Source organism: Contarinia nasturtii, unplaced genomic scaffold (genome assembly GCF_009176525.2).
Source record: "Contarinia nasturtii isolate CC-2019 unplaced genomic scaffold, AAFC_CNas_1.1 Cnas_scaffold_533, whole genome shotgun sequence".
Classification (NCBI taxonomy): Eukaryota; Metazoa; Arthropoda; class Insecta; order Diptera; family Cecidomyiidae; genus Contarinia; species Contarinia nasturtii.
In genome coordinates, this window is record NW_022197885.1 from 4,180,119 (window position 1) to 4,198,770 (window position 18,652).

At 33.8% G+C, this 18,652-nt stretch overlaps 4 protein-coding genes across 4 annotated transcripts; 2 read left to right on the forward strand and 2 right to left on the reverse strand.

Annotated features, from left to right (window-relative positions):
- Positions 1–4,651: 4,651 nt before the first annotated feature.
- LOC116339420 (vitellogenin-5) lies at positions 4,652–14,011 on the forward strand. The gene is made up of 17 exons (XM_031765280.1): positions 4,652–4,842; positions 4,997–5,205; positions 5,687–5,920; positions 6,005–6,875; positions 6,939–7,073; positions 7,139–7,541; positions 7,612–7,831; positions 7,900–8,131; positions 8,195–8,408; positions 8,474–8,759; positions 8,843–8,967; positions 9,024–9,141; positions 9,208–9,441; positions 12,597–12,911; positions 13,004–13,256; positions 13,332–13,644; positions 13,721–14,011. Exons 1-17 carry the CDS (start codon positions 4,818–4,820, stop codon positions 13,893–13,895), a joined length of 4,362 nt encoding a protein of 1,453 aa, XP_031621140.1. The 5' UTR covers positions 4,652–4,817; the 3' UTR covers positions 13,896–14,011.
- LOC116339421 (arginine kinase-like) lies at positions 9,434–11,838 on the reverse strand. The gene is made up of 5 exons (XM_031765281.1): positions 11,685–11,838; positions 11,319–11,614; positions 10,775–11,234; positions 10,443–10,710; positions 9,434–10,342 (listed from the first exon to the last, which is right to left on the reverse strand). Exons 1-5 carry the CDS (start codon positions 11,691–11,693, stop codon positions 9,537–9,539), a joined length of 1,839 nt encoding a protein of 612 aa, XP_031621141.1. The 5' UTR covers positions 11,694–11,838; the 3' UTR covers positions 9,434–9,536.
- A 975-nt stretch (positions 14,012–14,986) lies between the features above and the next one.
- On the forward strand, positions 14,987–15,912 carry LOC116339422. The gene is made up of 2 exons (XM_031765282.1): positions 14,987–15,166; positions 15,251–15,912. The coding sequence occupies exons 1-2, from the start codon at positions 15,085–15,087 to the stop codon at positions 15,799–15,801; spliced, it is 633 nt and encodes a 210-aa protein (XP_031621142.1). The 5' UTR covers positions 14,987–15,084; the 3' UTR covers positions 15,802–15,912.
- A 251-nt stretch (positions 15,913–16,163) lies between these two features.
- LOC116339423 lies at positions 16,164–16,905 on the reverse strand. The gene is made up of 2 exons (XM_031765283.1): positions 16,799–16,905; positions 16,164–16,722 (listed from the first exon to the last, which is right to left on the reverse strand). The coding sequence occupies exons 1-2, from the start codon at positions 16,830–16,832 to the stop codon at positions 16,250–16,252; spliced, it is 507 nt and encodes a 168-aa protein (XP_031621143.1). The 5' UTR covers positions 16,833–16,905; the 3' UTR covers positions 16,164–16,249.
- Between the last annotated feature and the right edge of the window lie 1,747 nt (positions 16,906–18,652).

Below are 18,652 nucleotides of genomic sequence, written 5' to 3' on the forward strand. Positions count from 1 at the left end.
GGGGGGGGGGGTAAACCCCCCCCTTCGCACATTACTGATTTAAATAATTATTGAAGAACGATAAAACAAATACTGAAATAATGTATTCAGATTTCATATAAATGTCGCATCTGTTCATATTGAATTGTCGATTAAAAAAAAATTATGCGAAAATATTATTTTAATTTGCGCGAAAAATATCTATTTTATTATTTGTCTTTAAAAATAACAATAATTGTAATTATTTAGGTTATTGAAATAATTATTAAGGCACAAAAAGACAAATGTTGAAGTAGTATGTTTCATAATACTAACAATTTGTTTCGACTTCGGCCCATCTTCTTGGTAACTTGTCGATTCCCCGTCGAAAGAATTCCTCATCTTTTGACGCTATCCATTCATCGATCCATTTTCGCACTCCTTCAGGATTTCGAAACGATATCTCAGACAAGCCCATTTGCAATGATCGAAACAAGTGGTAGTCAGAAGGGGCAAGGTCTGGAGAGTACGGGGAGTGATCAAGCTGATCCCAACCGAGGTCTTCTATCTTTTTTCTTGCGATGTTTGAAATATGTCAAATTTTGATAAATCCTTCGACTATTTCTTGTCGTAATTTTTTTCAATTTTTCTCTCAGTACTCTGCTCAAACGTATTGGTTGTATTCGATACCGATCCCCCGTGACTGTTTCACCCGGTTTCAGCAGCTCATTATACACCACACCACTTTAATCCCACCAAATAATGAGCATTACCGAGAAATCATCAAAATCCTGCTATGCTGTCGATTTTGACGATTGTGTGGGATTGAACCCTTATTTTTATGCCTGGGATTATCGTAGCAGATGCCCTTCACTTCCAGTTACAATACGATACAAAAATTTCTTTTTTTCTTATTTTTGGAACATTGTGCCAAAATGTGAAAAAACGTCTTACAATTAGTTTTGGTTTCAGCTGGTGTGGCACACAATTTCTTTGGTCTTACCTCATTACAAATGTCTTAAAACGATTGATTCGCATATATTTAATGCTTCTGATGTTTTCTGGTGCATTTTCATGCATCTTTATCAAATAAAAAACGCCAATAGCCCATCATTCAATTTTTTTTGGTGAGTTCACAGTTTTTCAACAAATTCACCACTTCTTTTTCACCAAATTCAACATTCTCTGTGGCGATTGAGAGGTCTCGTCTCCTGCAACATTTTATAACCTTTAGATTAGGGTGTAGCAGAAATATGAAAAAATTGAAAAACTAATACGGCGAGGGTAATAACCTTGGCTATGGGATCCCCTGATCACGAATCGGTCGTTTTTTTGCAAAAAAAATATAAACTGAGATGTCACGGCTCAACGGCGAAATATCAAAAATGGTAAAAATTTGTATTTTTTTTGAATTTTTTTGAATTTCTTTGTAAGGAATAAAAATACACTATACTTTCAGTATTGTTTATTTTTATGCTTAAATCATCAGAACAGAACCCGAATAACACATTGCAAAAGAAAAAAATCCATGCAAAGCTAAAAAATGGTACCTTCACCATGAAGTGACAATTCATCGAATTCATCCGAAAAATCTCAAAAATTCCAATTTTCAAATGATTAATTTCTGAACGTAAATTGAAGGTTCTGTGATCCGAAATGATCAATAATTGTCTGAAAATGATGTGTGCAATATTTAAGCTTTCTAACACAGCAGTAATTCATATCAGAAATTCATGTTCGGTACCAAGTGGTGACCTCATCGAAATATACGTATATATACAAAAAAGGTATGTATTTACGCATTTTAAACATCCATATTGCCGTGAAATATCCGATATGCCTGTATAATTCTTACAATTCGGTAGCACAATAATTTTGAAGACATTTTGTGGAGTTAAACAAGTCTTTATAATGAATTTTCCAATTTTTTTGTGGAAAATTCAATTTTTTTGCATTTTAATCACAATTTTCAATTCTTTTCAATCAAAACGTCTGTATACGTACTGTTTATAAGGAATATATACACTTTCAGGATGATAATGGGATTTAAGTGACACAATCATAACCAGTAAGGCGAATGCTGCAAGAGCTTTCAAGTTTTGGAGGTACAGGATCCCCTAGGGGCATTTTAGTATATGCGAATGCCATTTTATACGGAATGTATGAACATTTTCCTATTCATACATGAAATATACGAAGTAAAGTATATATCCATCCGCATCAACATCTATGAAAATTCGTACATTTCATTCGCAACCAATCGCGAATGCCGCATACGTCTTGCGAGATGCGACAAACTGTCGTGTGACATTTGTACATACACATTGCTGTGTTCAGTTTGTCGTGGCAGTTTCAAACACAATGTCATTGTTCTCAACTAAATTTGAAAAACTGTTGAAGAAAAAAATACAAGATTATTTGTTGAATATTATTTTAGAAGCCGTATGCGATTCGAAAAGTGAGATTTTAGAAATAAATTCAGATAATATAAATATAAAAGAAATTGAAAGTTACGTCAATGAAAATAAAAACCTTTCACGAGCCACTGTTTACAGTGATTATATTGCGAGTGGCAAAGATTTATTTACCATTTTAGAAAAATTTCACTCAATATTACCAAAAAAATATCAATTCGGCTTGAATCTCTGTCACCTAATCTGTCACTTTGACTTTTTAAATGTAAAAATATGACTTTTCATATGCGCCATCAGCAAAATGTGTATGAAACATTCTACACCGTCCGCAAATTTGTATGAAACATCCGACACCATTCGCAAAATTTGTATGAAACATTCGCGACCATTCGTTTCCATTTGCAAAATATATATGACAAATTCTTTCGCATATGGAACATTCGAATAAGTCGGAATCCCCTAGAGGATCCCATTCCATTCATTGATATGACAATGTGATCCACTCGGATAGTAAACTATACTGCACTTTGACTAAATATCAGATGCTGCAACGTCACAAATTGAGTAAAATACATGAAAAGTTCAGATGCGGAAGAGTGTTGGCCTTTTTATTCTAGAAAGTGGCGAAAATATTATAATTTTTCTCATTTTTCTGTATTTTTTCTTTAATGTCTCCATTTGGTACCAAAAATGAATTTATGACATGGAATACTTTGCACACATTAATTTCCATGTTAATTTCAGACAATTATTGATAATTCCGGATCAGGAAACCTTCAATATTCATAAATTTGTGTTCAGAAGAATAGTTTTGAATATCAGGATTTTTGTAAATTTTCAATGAAATGTTGTTCCATGGTAAAGGTATCCATTTTTGAATGTGAATGAATTTTTCTACTAGAATGTGTTATTTGGGACCTGTTCTGATGATTTAAGCAATACTGAAAGTATAGTGTATTTTGATGCCTTGCACAAAAATTCAAAAAAATCAAAAAAATTCAAAAAAATCCAAATTTTTCCCATTTTTGATACTTCGCCGTTGAGCCGTGACATCTCAGTTTATATTTTTTTCGCAAAAAAACGCCTGATTCGTGATCAGGGGATCCCATAGCCAAGGTTATTACCCTCGCCGTTAAAATGTTTGAAAAATGCTACACCCTACTTTAGATGTATTTTCACTTCATTTAAAGTGAAAAAATTTAACCAAAGGAGGGCCAGACAGAAAAACACTTTTTCATCACTCATTTTGAATCGATCAGAAAATAATGACACTGAGTCAAAAATAAATGTTTCTGCTCTGAATTAGATTGGCAAATGTCACATGTATATACAAAATGCAATTGGATTCACCTGTCAAGCTACACACAATTTTAAGTGGCGACATCTAATTGTCAGCGATCAAAATTAATTTATATACCCAATATATCGAAACCTCGAATGCATCAACACATTTCAAAGTGAAAAAATATATGAAATAATCAAATGAAAAATGTTCTCAATTTAAAATACTCTAATTACATTATATCAACTGTCAACAAATGTGCTTTTATCCGAAAGTCTATTTTTCTATTCACTGAACAAATGAGAAGAAAGTCCATTTCGTTCTGGCTAATAATTTCTTATGGAACACATCTACACCATTTAAAATGATTGGCAATAAATTGCATAATCATAATGATGTTAACATTATGCCGCAGGGGAAATGCTGTGCGAAAAACAAAAGTAATAATGTGCTTTCTTTGAACAAATATATGCACATTTAAATCTTCTTCCGAAAAGTTTGTTGACAGTTAAAATTAAATTCCCTTCTGTCTATAGTAAATTCGTTGTTTTCAATTTAAGAGTGTTTTTGTTTCTTTGTCTTTCGAAAAAACGACTAACAGCAAACACATGCAAAGGCATAGAAAATAAATTGCTTCTTTTAATGGAAATTCTCTTCCTTTCGCTAATTTCATTTTTAACAGGATTAAATGCGTAATTTATCGTTTTAATTAAAAGAGAAAAAAAATAACAATCATCGTGAAATGAATAATGTATATGAAAATGATTTTATATAAGAAAATGACTCATCGCAAGTGATTCACTCGGCTCAATACTGTTTACATGAAATAATCCATAATATTTACGTCTACGCAAAAACTAATAGTCTTATATGGCATTGAATTTTGTGATATTCACGAAATAGGAATAGTTTTTCGAATTGTTATCAATTTAAATGGTCACTGCAACGAGCCTTTTCTATCGTACTTTGTGCCTGATATGTGTGTATTGATAACGGCCTTTGAATCGTCTCAACTAAATGCCAAATGAAATGAAAAACAAGATTATGGCATCAGTTATATTTTGGCCGTCGATCAGAAAGACTGAAGTGAATGTTAAACAATTTTCAAATGTATTAATCTTTCAAAGGGGAAAAAACAAAGTTATTGAAAGTGTAATTTTGTAATGGATATAACAAACTTATTTCTATGTACGTTATTCACGTTAATATCTTCGTAAATTTATTCTAATTGCAAATATATACGTATAATAATTCCATTCGAACTTTGCACCGTGTGCAAATGCGAACTTATGCAACTGACGTGATAACAAAGTGTTTTGCTTAATTTTGTTTGTATTCATAGGCGCCATTTTGGCTTGCGTGACAACATGTCGATGCATCGAGTTTGTGGCATTGAATCGTGAACATATCTACGAATACGAAGGAAGTGTGAGTGTATCAGCGCAAACACCATGGGATCAGATTAATTCAAAACCACCACAAACAGCCGAATGGAAAATACGCGGCACAGTTAAATTTCAACGTAACAACGATCAAAATCTTGCTGCTTCGGTATGAAACACAATAAAAATTCCGTCTCATAAAAACGAGTTTGTTTTTGATATCGGCTAAAGATTCAGTGAAATTATGACAAAATTGTTTACAAATTGCTCGGTTGCCTTGTTTCTTGGCTGTCAATCAATGCGGACCAGAAAAACAAATGACTGCATTTAAATTCTATTGAAATATTTTCATATGAGAGATATAGTCATCATTTACAACTAAAATTAATCGATTTTCGTTCAACGTTCACGTAGACATATTCAAAAGTTACATACGCCTGATAATGATGACGCGGTGATAGGTCACCATAGATGTCATTACATTTGGCGATAAAATAACGCAATTTTTTTCTCTCTTTCAATTTTATTTCAGCTATTTTTAATATTACGTTAGCATTCATTTCCTACATGATCTTGAACCTAGCTCAGTCGAACAAAAAAAAGAGACTAACCGAAAAATGACAATGAATTTTTACTATTTATATTTAAAGCTTGCTGTCGAGAAGATAACGGTTGAAAGACAGAATGGAAATGGTGCTGTTTTTTATCAAAATAAAGAGATGCACGCGCTTTACCATCCATTTAAGATTGTTTATGTGAACGACACAATAGATTACGTTCAATTTAAAGCATCCGACACATTGTGGTCCAGGAATTTTAAGCGTGCAATGGCATCGACATTTCAGCTGAAAAACCTAAAGAATGGTGCTTTCCTCGAAGAAGAGGTAAAATAAATCTATACGTTTCTCTCTCTTCTTTTTCACATTATTTCACCTTAAAATATTTGTCATTATTTGATTTGCAATCAGTTTGGCATTCATGGCAAATGCACAATGGAATATTATGTGACGAAAAAATCGAATGGTCATGTATCGATAAGGAAAAATCCGGTACTTTATACATGTCAACCGCATTCGTGTGGCATTCACCAATCGATCTCGAATGTGCCTGAAACAAAATGCTTTGATGGCGAATCGGAAAAGAATGTGATTGTTGGCAACGAAATGATGTATGATCTGGCACCAAGAGACATCGAACAGACCAATGCAACGAACGATTTTGAAAACTATTACTTGCATCGAATCTACGTGGAAGGTAATACGTTGTTACAAACATTCGAGTCGACGGGCGAAACTCAGCTGGTGGTTTCAAAATTAACACTTACATTCACCACATCGAATGACATTGTGAATGAAATCGATATACAGAATAATATGGCATCTATCAAATCGAATTTAATTATCGAAGAGCATTCAGTGAGCGATGTGAGCGGTGAGCGTCAAACATTTGAATCCGATGAATTGATTCGTGAGGCCATTGATTTGCTCGGATCGTTGGCTGATGATTTGGAAAACAGTAATATTCGATTCGATGAACCGTATGAACATCGCGTGGTTGATGTGATTCGTGTGTTCAGCCAATGCAATTTTGAATCTCTCAAATCTTTGTATCAATCGATAAATATTGGCACCTCGTATCGTCAAGAAACAATGCGAAATCTTTTCTACGATATCATACCGCGGACCGGTACCAGAGCATCAACCCAACTAACGCGTGATTTAATTGTAGAGAATTTATGCAAACCAACCACGGCCATTCAACTATTAATAACAATTCCATTTCATATCATTGAAATGAGCTCGGAACTTGTGACGGATTGTGAACCATTGATGCGACTTAGTAAGCAATCGAGTTATGAAGAAATTCTCTTTTTTATTCGTTTAAATACAATATTTCTTTCAGGCATTGAGCGCCCAGATGTTCAACAACTTGGCATTTTGACTTTTGCAACCATTGTACACAATGCATTTTTTGCCGGAAAACTATCCGAGAGTTCATTTGATAAATATGTGAAAACATTCTTCAATCTATTTCTAGGCAAGTGAATATGCTCATAATATACTGCTAGAATAGGCATTAATTGGCATTTCTCCCATTTGCAGATAGTCATGATTACGAGCACAAACTATTGTATTTACAAGCATTGGGAAATTTAAAACTAGGAAAAGTAACCGACTATTTGGATCCAATCATACGTGATGAATTGCAATCGGACGACGTTCGATTTATGGCAACATTGATAAAAGAATCCGTTGCCGAACAGTGGACCACAAATGAACGTCGAACAAATTACGAAACATTTTGGCCCATTTTCGAAAATCGTACGGCCACTCTCGAATTACGAGTTGCCGCGTTCATGACGCTACTTACATCCAATCCAACATCGGCACGCTTGATGAGCATTCATACGCTAATGGAAAACGAAACGAATCCACACTTGGTAAACTTTTATCGTACAACATTGTTATCGCTGGCTGGCACGACTCAACCATGCTTTCAAAAATTGTAAATTACATACCACATTTTCCGAATATTTTTGAAAATCAATTTTAAATATTTCATGTGCATTTTGCAGGCGTCGCTTAGCATCAGGAATGATTCGCCACTTACCCAAAGCACCTAAAACACGCTACTGGGTCACTGGAAACTACATATTCGATTATCGCAGCAACGAATACGGGTTGGGTGCCTCGTTACAAACACTATTGATTGGCAATGAAAAAACACATTTACCACAGATTGCCTTTTTCAAACTACGGCAAGAAGCCATGGGAAAATACACAAATGAATTAACGGTAGATGATTTTCCAAGCAGAAACAATATTCTTTGCCCAAATGCCATTAAAATTTTCAAATTTTCCAGTTGTATATCAAAGCGCGTGGATTGGACCATTTTCGTTTCGGTGAATTGGTTAACACAAACAATGGTGGAGCCATCAATTTGAACAAATTACGACAGATTTTATCGTCGTTAAAAATGCCAATCGTTACGAAGAGTCCCGTTCATTTGGAGATTATCGTGCAAATCGAAGGCAAATCCATTTTATTCTTCTTTTTGAATCAACAATCGTTCAATGCACTGACCGAAGGCGACAGTAAGTCGAAATGTTTTCAACAAATTTCAAATTTTTTTCACTTGATTTTTTTTTATTCGATAGTTCTGAATCGAATAATGAAACTGCTTCAAACGGACAGTCACATAAATTTGCAAAATGTTCGATGGCCATTTCATTCCCGTTACTCTGTACCAACTGTACTTGGAACTCCGACCATTTTAAGCATGCAAAGTAGTATATTGTGCTCAATTCGTGGCAATATTACGCAAAACATTCAGGGATTTGAAATTTGGCGCAGCCACGAAATTGATTTGCGGTATGGATATATTTTGAATGAATATAGCTCAAAAGCCAATTAAAATTGATTACATTTATTTTCAGTTATTCTTCATTTACCGTTGTCACGAGCAAAAGTTACAATCCTTTTTTGAATGCAGAACATCAAGTTTCGCGCGAACAGGGTTTCTTAGTTTATCTTCCGATCAACAATGATTTAAAATTAAATTTAAAAAAGTCATCGCTGTGGTTTTCGTTCCAACGGCCGAGTAATTTGATTAGTGGCATTTCGTTAAAATCACGAATCCGCACAATGACGAAGGGTAGACCGCTACGAAATGATCAACCGTTCGTTGATATTGCCATCTACGAAGGCGACCCAAGTTTTGTGGTAATTTCATACGCTTCTCGCTTTCTCTCTCCAGATAAAATATTTAATGACTAAGCGAATTTTTTTTTTGTAATCTCCAAAAGGCGAGCGAATTATTTAATTACGAAATTGAAGATTTGGATTTAAATTTAACCGGCATTTCTCACCCCTTTCACATATTGAGCAATTTAAAATTGATGTTTCATATGGACCCTACGATAAATACATTGTAAGTTGATCGCAACCATCTACTTAAATTAATCACCATGGTTTGATTCATTTTAGTGTTTATCATGAAATGGAGCCACTTATGAAACTTTGGAGCTTATTGCGTGTCAACGATATTCATATTGGTACAAACAAAAAATTCACATTGCTATTTCATAATACAAAGAATACAAAGGTATGTCGAAATAAAATTGAATTGCAAACCCTTTCGTTTACGCAAAAAAAACAACGTTGTTTTCAGTTGGAAGGACGGTTTTCGCTCATTACGAATTCATTAATCGATACATCGGTTGATATTCAAACGAATACAGTTGATTTGACCTTTGAACATAAGCACGATGACGATGTTCTGCACAAATTATCCATCATCCTTGTCGTACAGAACAACAAGGCTGTCAATCGAAATCGGAAGAGTGATCAAGTCAAACTTCAATTGGCCGTTATTCATACAAATAAAAATCGAGAACTTTGGATGGTAAGACAAACGAATATGTGTTTATTGAAAGGAAAGTGTTTAAACTAAAAATTGTTGTGCAATTTAAGTGTGTAGGTTCATAAAATATTCATTAATTAACCTTCTGCTTCACCTTCGATTGTTTGAACTTTGGCCTCTTCTACACTTTGCTTGTCAGTATCATCGGTTTCTTCGGGGGCTTCGGTTTCTCTTTGATTGGCTTGCGTTTCATCATTTTCAATAGTATCTTTTTCAATTTGTTCTGCTTCAACCGACATCTTATTAATATTATCGTCATTGGTGTCGCTGGTTTGAGGCAGATTTGCAACATTTTCATCGCTTTGAGATTTTTCATTATTACCTTCATCTGTGTTTGAAAGTTCAATTGGAATGTTTTCACCTTCAGCTTTTGGCTCGTCACAATTTCTCTCATTTTTAGTGGCATCGTTTTCAACCACAGATTGTTCATTTTCCATCTTAACATCGGCATTGCTCACCTCGTTATTTACTTCATTCTCATTTTCACGTGGTTCCTGTGAGTTTGATTCTATCACAGTTTTATGTTCCTCATTCGTCTCCGCATGCACTTGATTTTCGGATAGAATTTGAAGAATTTCTTTGATACCATCGTAAAATACTTTGACACATTCAAATTCGGACACACCAAATGTGCGACCACCGTTTGTCAATTCCACAATACATTCATTTTCCACTTCAATCGGTGTGATTTTGATGCGTAATTTTTTACAAATTTCCTCGATGCAATCGGTGGTTTGCTTAAGTTTCAATCGTATTTTACAACAAATTCCAGTGCCAAGCGCTTCAATATTTGCTGTAAGCCATCCAAACCTTTCGTTACGTTCAAATTCTAATCCATTGCTGAATTTGTCAACCAAATCCGTCAAATTCTTGTAAACCGAACCTAAACCCAAGCAAAAAAAATGTTAATTGTAACAATTGGAAATTTAAATACTTCTGATGAAACAATGCAAAGGTTCGAAAATCTTCTATCTTCAAATCACCAAAATTGCCATTCTTTTCTTTGCTTATGAATCGCAAGTGCTCCTGTTCATTGATGAGAATCGATTGAGTGCGTGCACAATTGATGTAAAGCCCCCGCCCTGTTGGCCATAAAGTATGCTCATGTGGCTTCATCGAACGAAAACCAATGCCATTCGTTTGTAATTCCATGAAAATCGGCTCGTTCTCTGTTATATCCGAGATTTTATAAAATTCACCATCGATTTCCTTGTCATCGATATCATCATTGGATTGAATTGCATTTTGTACCTAAAATGTTAAGCTTCTTATCGAATATTCGTTCGAAACAGATGGATATCATCATAACACGTACCGTATTTAGGATAATTTCCAAATCTTGTTCGTTTATACCCGATTTTATGAATGGCATATTGGCCAATGAACGAACGCAACTGATTTCAATCGATTCAATCCGTTCGTTTTCAAATATTTCGAATGCGTTTACATCGCCCCAATCACAATCCGGATGGTTGTGAAACTCATCATCAATGCAATGAATATCTTTGATAATTGGTTCGAATAAAGCTCTAAACTTGCTGTAACATTTTCCATTCAATGGATATACACCAAATGGATTTGCCTGCAATTCATTCACTTTTGCAATGCAATCAATAATTGATGGTTCATTATCTTGAAGTTTGTACAATTTTCGGAACAATTCCTCTGTTAAATATTTCTTGATTAAAATTCCATCGTATTTTGGATCGTTGAACATTTCATGATACATATCTTGTTTATCACGAGCTTTTGCATCGGCATTTTCGTCAAGAGGTCTGCAACATATTTCGTTTAAATTTTCATCAAAATACACAGTTTTTTAATTAAAAAATTATTAAAAACTCAAATGAAATTCTTACGAATACGATGACATTGAATTGAGCATTTGTTGCAATTTGGCAATTTCCTGTCGAGCCAAATTCAATTCATGGTCTTGTTTTTTTATCAATTCCGATACATCCAAGTCTTCAATACGCCTAGGTATGTCAGTGGTATCAGTTTCATCGATTGGACGCTTAAAATGTCGTCGAACAAATGCAACGGGATCGGATGGCTTATCAACTTCGTCGTAAAGTTTAATGAGTGCATAGCTCAATGCATCCATCACCCCACATGCTTCCAAGTAATGTCGAAATTCAACACGTTTTAAATCAATCTACACGAAAATTGAATAGTATTTTAATTATTAATCTTAATTGAATTCAATTTGAGAAAATTTCACTTACCGCATTCATTTTGGAATATTATTCAAGAGAAAAATGCTGGGAGCGCAATATTTTTCACTACCGCACGCTAAGCTCTTCCAATGCGAAATATTTACATTCTTCTTTTTTATTCGCAAAAACTCAAACCTACCACAAGTAAAAAGTGCTGACATTTACCAATATCTACCAAAAGCGCACGAACCTCATTCAATAACTTGCTTGTACTCTGTATTGATCAAACTTCGGGCCAAATCTTCTGATTTTAATAGCACTTGTGTTTTCTTCGTATTAAAGCCCTAGTTTTAGTACAACATCGATAGTGTATGTCTACACATGTACATGGACATGTCTTTCGCAAATAAAATTACGAAAATTCTCGATAGTTCACTAAGGCAGCAATGTGTATAAAGTGAGAAAAAAATCAGTTTTTCGGCCTTGACATCATTTCTCGTTACCATGCAACTATGTAATTATGTTTACAAAACAGCTGCAATCGACTCGGTATTTTCCAGCAGTTTCAGTCACGGAATTCAAACAATTTCATCGATTTAATAAAATGTTTGCATTTATATACCATGCATAATACATATTCCAAGTTTTCGACGTTTACGAAGCATAATTCTTTAGTAGCAATACCTCCCCAGTAACAATATACCTCACTGTAATGATTAAAGCACATCAAAGACATTCGGGGTGTCTGTTGTTTCAGCTGTACACTGTACAGTATACAGTGTGTCAGATTCTTAGAAGTTGCACTTTAATGTTTGCTTTAATGAGTTGATCACAGTCGAGTTTGTATGCCACAAATTAAATAAAATTAAAATGCAAGACTCAAAGAATGTGCGATGCGCAGCATACCATGAGCAATTAATCGTGGCTGTGTTTTACTCACGTTCTTAAATTAATCATTTTGAATGTGACTTTTCATTTCAGTTGACTGGTGACGCAACATATGAACCCATTGTATTTTTAAAGCAACCATATTTGCTGCAGGGCGTTATATCATTTGGTGATAAAAACGAGACGACAACAACACTACTGCAAAATCCGACGAAAATCAATTTTGAATTATTCGCCGACACTTTGTCAACGGCAAAAAGTGCGTACGAAAAATTACCAGACACGAAGCATTGTCCTCGTGAAGTGCTTAAATTCAGTCCACCACCACAAAATAAACAATGTGATCAAAATGTTTATCGAGACTTAACCACAATTCATGAATACGGGTTGAATGTTACCTTCCACAATGTAAGTTTAAATGATTTTTCGTTGTATTTTATTTGTCTTTATGCAACTTTTTATTAAAACAAAATTTATTTCTACAATAAAATTAATTAAAGAATCCCTTATGGCTGGAGCATACTCTGACACGCTTCGACTACTTCATCACATCATTGTCAGTTGATATTGATTTATATAAATTCGCCGAAGAAATTGATGCACGAGTAAATACATTCTCCGAAAAATTGCAATTGAAAGCAAGTCTGAATGGGAGAAATGTAACGATACCCAATTTGCCACTGTGGATTAATCGAAATCCAGACGCCAAATTTGATCGACCTGAACAGTTGGCGTTGAGCATTGGCAATGCACGTAAGTGTGTATTCAGTTGAATAGTTGGTTCTTGGATACGAGTCGTTTTTTTTCTTCTTCTCCTTGGTCGTTTAGACATGTGCTCAATAGTATCGTCAACTGTGAATTCGTTCGACGATAAACCGATCAACTTGGAAAATAATGCCAAACCCAATTGTTCAGTATTATTAGTAGCGGAATGTACGTATACATCTCGGTTTGCAGTATTTTTAAAGCCAGCCCGCCGTGAGCTTCATCGGGATGCATTTGAACTGGAATTGCATATAGATGGCCTCGTGATTTGGTATACACCATACGTGAATGGAAAAGATTTCATTCGATTGGAAAATTCAACTGAAATTGAAATTACGTCACTGATAACACCGTTTGGTGAAACAGTAGAACTAAGGTAAACATACTCGAAACATTTTGTTGTAGCGCAAACAATTTTTTCTTCTTCAAATGTATGTTTCTTTTGTTTTCAGTATACACGTTAATGCCGAAAATTTGATCATATTCGAACTTTTTAAGAGCATTCAAATTCAATACTCTCGTGCTGACATTCTAACGATTCAAGTTCCATCGTCAATCAAAGCAAATCTTTGTGGTGTTTGCAGCTTACCATTTAATGTGGCCAATGATTACTATTATTGTAGCTGAAAAAGTTTAATTCTATTTTTTTTTCAAAATATTTATTTGATATGTATTTGACAATGAGAAAATAAAAATAACACTGTGCGTCATTTTTTAACTTTTAAAATGTGACAGAAACGAGACCCACCGTTTTTACATAATTTGGGTATGCTGATTTCAATGGCATCACCCGTTTTTCTCTATCACGTCAGGATTTTCCACAATTTTCCTAGAGAGTTTTCCGGAAAACCAAAATTGGCTGTTTATACTCAAGTAACATTTTGAATTCATGCAATATCCCAGAGTGGTGACCCATCAGGCGTTGTAGTACATTAAGATTAATTGTATGAAGGTTAATGGAATATATCTTTAGACGAGAATATTCTTTATGGTAAATGATTCTTTTTGAAAAGCACCAACTATTGTGCACAATCACAGTCGAATAGTGGTGGAAATGCTAATGCAGGCTAAGCAACAAGATCAGTTTTTGATAAATATGAGTGTGTTTTGCTATATCTTTTTCAAGCGAATCCTCCACAGCAATGAAATCCCTACTACCGTGGACATAAACGATTTGAACCGTCAATGTGAACTAGATCAAGTATAGAACTTTACATAGGATCATATACGATGAATATGGATTACACAGTCTGTTTCAAAATACCGTCACCAATGTCGACACCATTTGACATCAAAATTTTGACAGTAAAAATATGTGTTATTGTTGTTGTCGTTTTATTGCTGTGGAGTCCTCTTGACAACAAAAATGGATAGTATATACGTGATACGGTTAGAAACAATCGATGAACATATTAAATATATTTTTGAGTAACACATGTGTTACCTTCTAAACTGTAGACAAACTATTGCGTCATTTTTATTGGTTAATAATTTTAATTAGATTTTAGTCTCTCCTTAGTAGTTTAAACTTGATCAAGGTAGAAAATAGTATTAAAGAAAAAATAAAAAAAAGTAAAAAATATGTAAACGTAAAGAATATGTAAACAAAGAATATACAAAGTAAAGAATATGTAAACGTGTCGAGCTTATGGTGAAATAATACTGTTCCGTGCGTCAATTTAGGAATTTCAATAAAAAACATTCAATTTGAATGTTGAATGATTCAACACAAAATAAAAAATATTCTTGACAATTTACTACAGAAGATAGATTGAAATTCAATTATTTGGCTTGAATCGCTCTATAAAAGCCGTAGATGGTTTTTCAACTGCACGTGAATTGGCGAACACTCGAGAAAATAAAAATGAGCTCGATAAAGATCATCGCATTGTTTATGGGTAATTCTTATTTCTTTTTTATTGTAATGGGTATTTTATATTATTTTAAAGGAATTAATAAAAAAAAATATTGTTTTTATGCAGCTATACTGGCTGTAATTTCGGTTTCAGTAGCAGATACTCGTAGAATGAGGGTATTAGTTGAAAACGAGTCACCTTATATAATGACTAGATCAAATCAAACAAATAGACCAGTTAAATTCTTGTTTGACACTGGAGCGTCGTCAACTTTTATTGCAAAAGATTTACTAAAACCGAATGTAAACATATATGGTCAGCCTGTAAGAAGTGCGAGCTGTAATCTAGATGATACTCCAGTCGTAACGTATGGAATGGCGGATATTTTTTTTCCACGAGATTTTGATTCCTTGAAAATAACAGTAAATGTAATGGACAGAGCACTTATAGGAGGAGAAGATGGTTTATTCGGATTTGATCTTATGGAGGCGTTCCAAATGATAATTAACATCCCTGAAAATTATATCGATTATGAAGTAGGAGAGGTCCAGAGAAATACTTCAGTACTAACTGGGAGAAGATTGGAGAGGCAACTATCACGACAATCATCGAAAAATTTATTAAAGAATTTATCACGGACTTTGTCAGAATATTATTCTTTATCTGATTCAGAATAATCAATCATTTTATAAAAAAAAATATCAAGGAATTTTCATTAAAAATGCCATGAACTTCCAATATTGTAACAACTTACTGAAATATAAAAAAAAAACTTTTTACAATCGAAATGGTTTCAAACTTTATTTTTTAATTCCTTTCATTTTTAATACATCTCCTTTGTATTAACCTTCTAGTGTCTAGGTCTGCTAAAAACTTAGATCTATGAATGTAAGATCATTAAGTGAAAGTGAAAAAAGCTGATTAAGTGAAATGGAACCCATATTAATTTTATCAATAAAAGTACATTATTTTTCTGTATCAATTGATATTTATATAAATGTGAGACTTCTCTTCAGAGTTTATTGAAATGTAACATCACCATACAAAAATTGCTGATTTGTAAAATGTGAGTAGAAAAAAATTGAATAATTCATCAAAATCATCAAGCATGTGATAGAATATTGTTTATGTTTTAACTTTTGATAATAGCCTTGTTAATTTTGATCCACTTGGACCTGTATTTGATACGAAATATTGAATATACCGAGAGGGGATGTTAATTGTCATATAATATCTCAGTATGATATCGAGTCCAAGTATACCGTCATTGCCACCCAAGTTGTTTCTGTTCATTACACATACTGGTAATGTCAATGAACCAAGATCTCGTGGAAGAACAATATCCACCATTCCATTTGTTGAGAATTCTGTTCCATCGTTATTATTTCCAAGAAATGTTATGGGCTCACCATATAAAATTGCCGTTGATTTAAGCATATCTCCTGCTATAACAGATGACATCGCTCCAGTGTCAACCAAAAATTTAACTTGTCTATTTGTTTGATTTGTTTTAGCCATTATATAAGGTGTGTTGTTTTCAACTAATAACCTCATTCTACGAGTTTCTGCTACTGCAATAGAAACTACAGCTAGCATAGCTGCATAAAAAACAATATTGTTTTATTAATTCTTTTGAAATAAATTTAAATATTACAATAAAAAAATAAAAATTACCTATAAACAATGCGATGATCTTTATCGAACTCATTTCAATTTTCTTGGCCAATTCACATTGAAAAACATTCGATCATCCAGCCAAGAGCCTTTTATAGAGCGACGCAAACCAAAAAATTTGAATTTCAATCCAACTTCTGTTGTAAATTTTTAATAATATTTCTATTTTGTGTTGACTGTTTTTCATTGGAATTCCTAAATTGACGTACGAGTACGGTACGACACAGTATTAATATTTACATATTTAATAATTATTTAACGTGAGAAGCCAAATAAGATAGTTTTGGACGCAAATATAAAGCCAAGGCAACACAAGTGTTTTTAATATGTTATGTGTTCATCATTTGTTTCTAACTGAAATGAAGAAATGCGTTATAGTTCGAAAACCTTTTTATATAGCGCAGAAAGACAGCCAAACACATCATCGTTTATAAAAAATATTATTCAAAACCATTTTCCAACTGTTTTTCGATTTCTAAAAGGTTTTGAGTTCGTAAAGACCATTCTCGTGAACGAACTTTTATGGTTAAGAAACGGTATGTCTGTAAGAAATGGTTTGCACTGCGATGTGCTGAACAGTGTATATAGCAGCAACGTTGTACATTCATATATTCAAAGCATTGCTATTCACGTACACAACGATACGAAACCAATGCAAGATACCGCTTCGAAATCGGTTTGTATGAGAACACTTCACTGTTATCTGATATGAAAATATTAAAATCGAGATGCTTATAATAATATTACCAAAATTATCTTAATTACACACTGTCGTATCACTTGAATTGCTTATCTGCATTTATCAGTATGATCCACAAAAAATCTGACTAATTTAATAAATTTCAAGTAAAATTCGCTGTTCCAAGAAAGTAATGCTTGATGTATACAAGTTGAATTAAAAAAAAAATATATCCGGCACCGCGGGATTCTGCGGCAAACATAACAATTTTAATCAAAATCGTAGGAATCCAGTTCGAATTATATTGACATTTACTCCAATTGAATTTACACCGAAACCTGTTAGCTTTCGTACTAGAGCAACTCTTCACAACGCGTCACAACGTCGACCGAGTATTCTATCTATGTTTTTTCGAAGGGACATCTAGAGAGCTACAATCTGTGCAATTTTAATCAAAATCGGGGAAGATAAACTGAAGTTACAACGTACTATGGTTTCATTAAATTCCCGACCGATTGACGTTTAAATAAAATGTTGAAAAATGAAAGAAGTTTTGCCAACCACATAATGTTCATAACATATATGCGTTGTAGAGAGAGCGTGACGCATATATAAATGCACATATAGTTGCCATGTGTAAACACACACACACACACACACAGTCGCGTACAGCTGCTAGCATAGCACGCAACCAGATACGAATACATACTTTACAATAGTGTATATACACCAGTGCAAATCATTTTGAAACCGTTCCGCATGCTCCGGGTTGTTCAAAGTATCAAACCAAAAAATGGTTTAATCACTGGATATTTTAAAATATAAGATTCCATTGAATTTAAATAAAAATTAAAATAAGTTGCAGCAAAATATTGTAATTTTGACTTAAACTACAGTAAAATACTGTATCGCGTCTGATAGCTAAGTTTTGTTGTAACCCATACAGCAAAAATAGTTTGTGTGTGGGCATGTTACTCCCATATGTGCTCAACACCCAGAACACTTTGGACCAGGTTTGGTCCACCTGCTCCTCAAGATTCACTTCCAGCTCATGTCATCAAAAAAAACTCCCGATCGATCTTTTACGCATTTCGGTTGGAAATATCGAAGAAATAAAAAAAATTGGCTGGGCATGCTCAACACCCAGAACACTTTGGACCAGGTTGGGTCTACCT

Coding starts and splice junctions, on each gene's coding strand:
- LOC116339423 (XM_031765283.1), bottom strand. CDS start 16,832: ATGAGTTCGATAAAGATCATCGCATTGTTTATAG. Junction 16,723..16,798: donor GATCATCGCATTGTTTATAG/GTAATTTTTATT, acceptor TTTTTTATGCAG/CTATGCTAGCTGTAGTTTCT.
- LOC116339420 (XM_031765280.1), top strand. CDS start 4,818: ATGGATATAACAAACTTATTTCTAT. Junction 5,921..6,004: donor GTGCTTTCCTCGAAGAAGAG/GTAAAATAAATC, acceptor ATTTGCAATCAG/TTTGGCATTCATGGCAAATG. Junction 9,142..9,207: donor ATAATACAAAGAATACAAAG/GTATGTCGAAAT, acceptor CGTTGTTTTCAG/TTGGAAGGACGGTTTTCGCT.
- LOC116339421 (XM_031765281.1), bottom strand. Junction 11,235..11,318: donor AATTCAATGTCATCGTATTC/GTAAGAATTTCA, acceptor AATATGTTGCAG/ACCTCTTGACGAAAATGCCG. Junction 10,711..10,774: donor TGGAAATTATCCTAAATACG/GTACGTGTTATG, acceptor TTAACATTTTAG/GTACAAAATGCAATTCAATC.
- LOC116339422 (XM_031765282.1), top strand. CDS start 15,085: ATGGTTTTTCAACTGCACGTGAATTGGCGAACACTCGAGAAAATAAAA. Junction 15,167..15,250: donor GATCATCGCATTGTTTATGG/GTAATTCTTATT, acceptor GTTTTTATGCAG/CTATACTGGCTGTAATTTCG.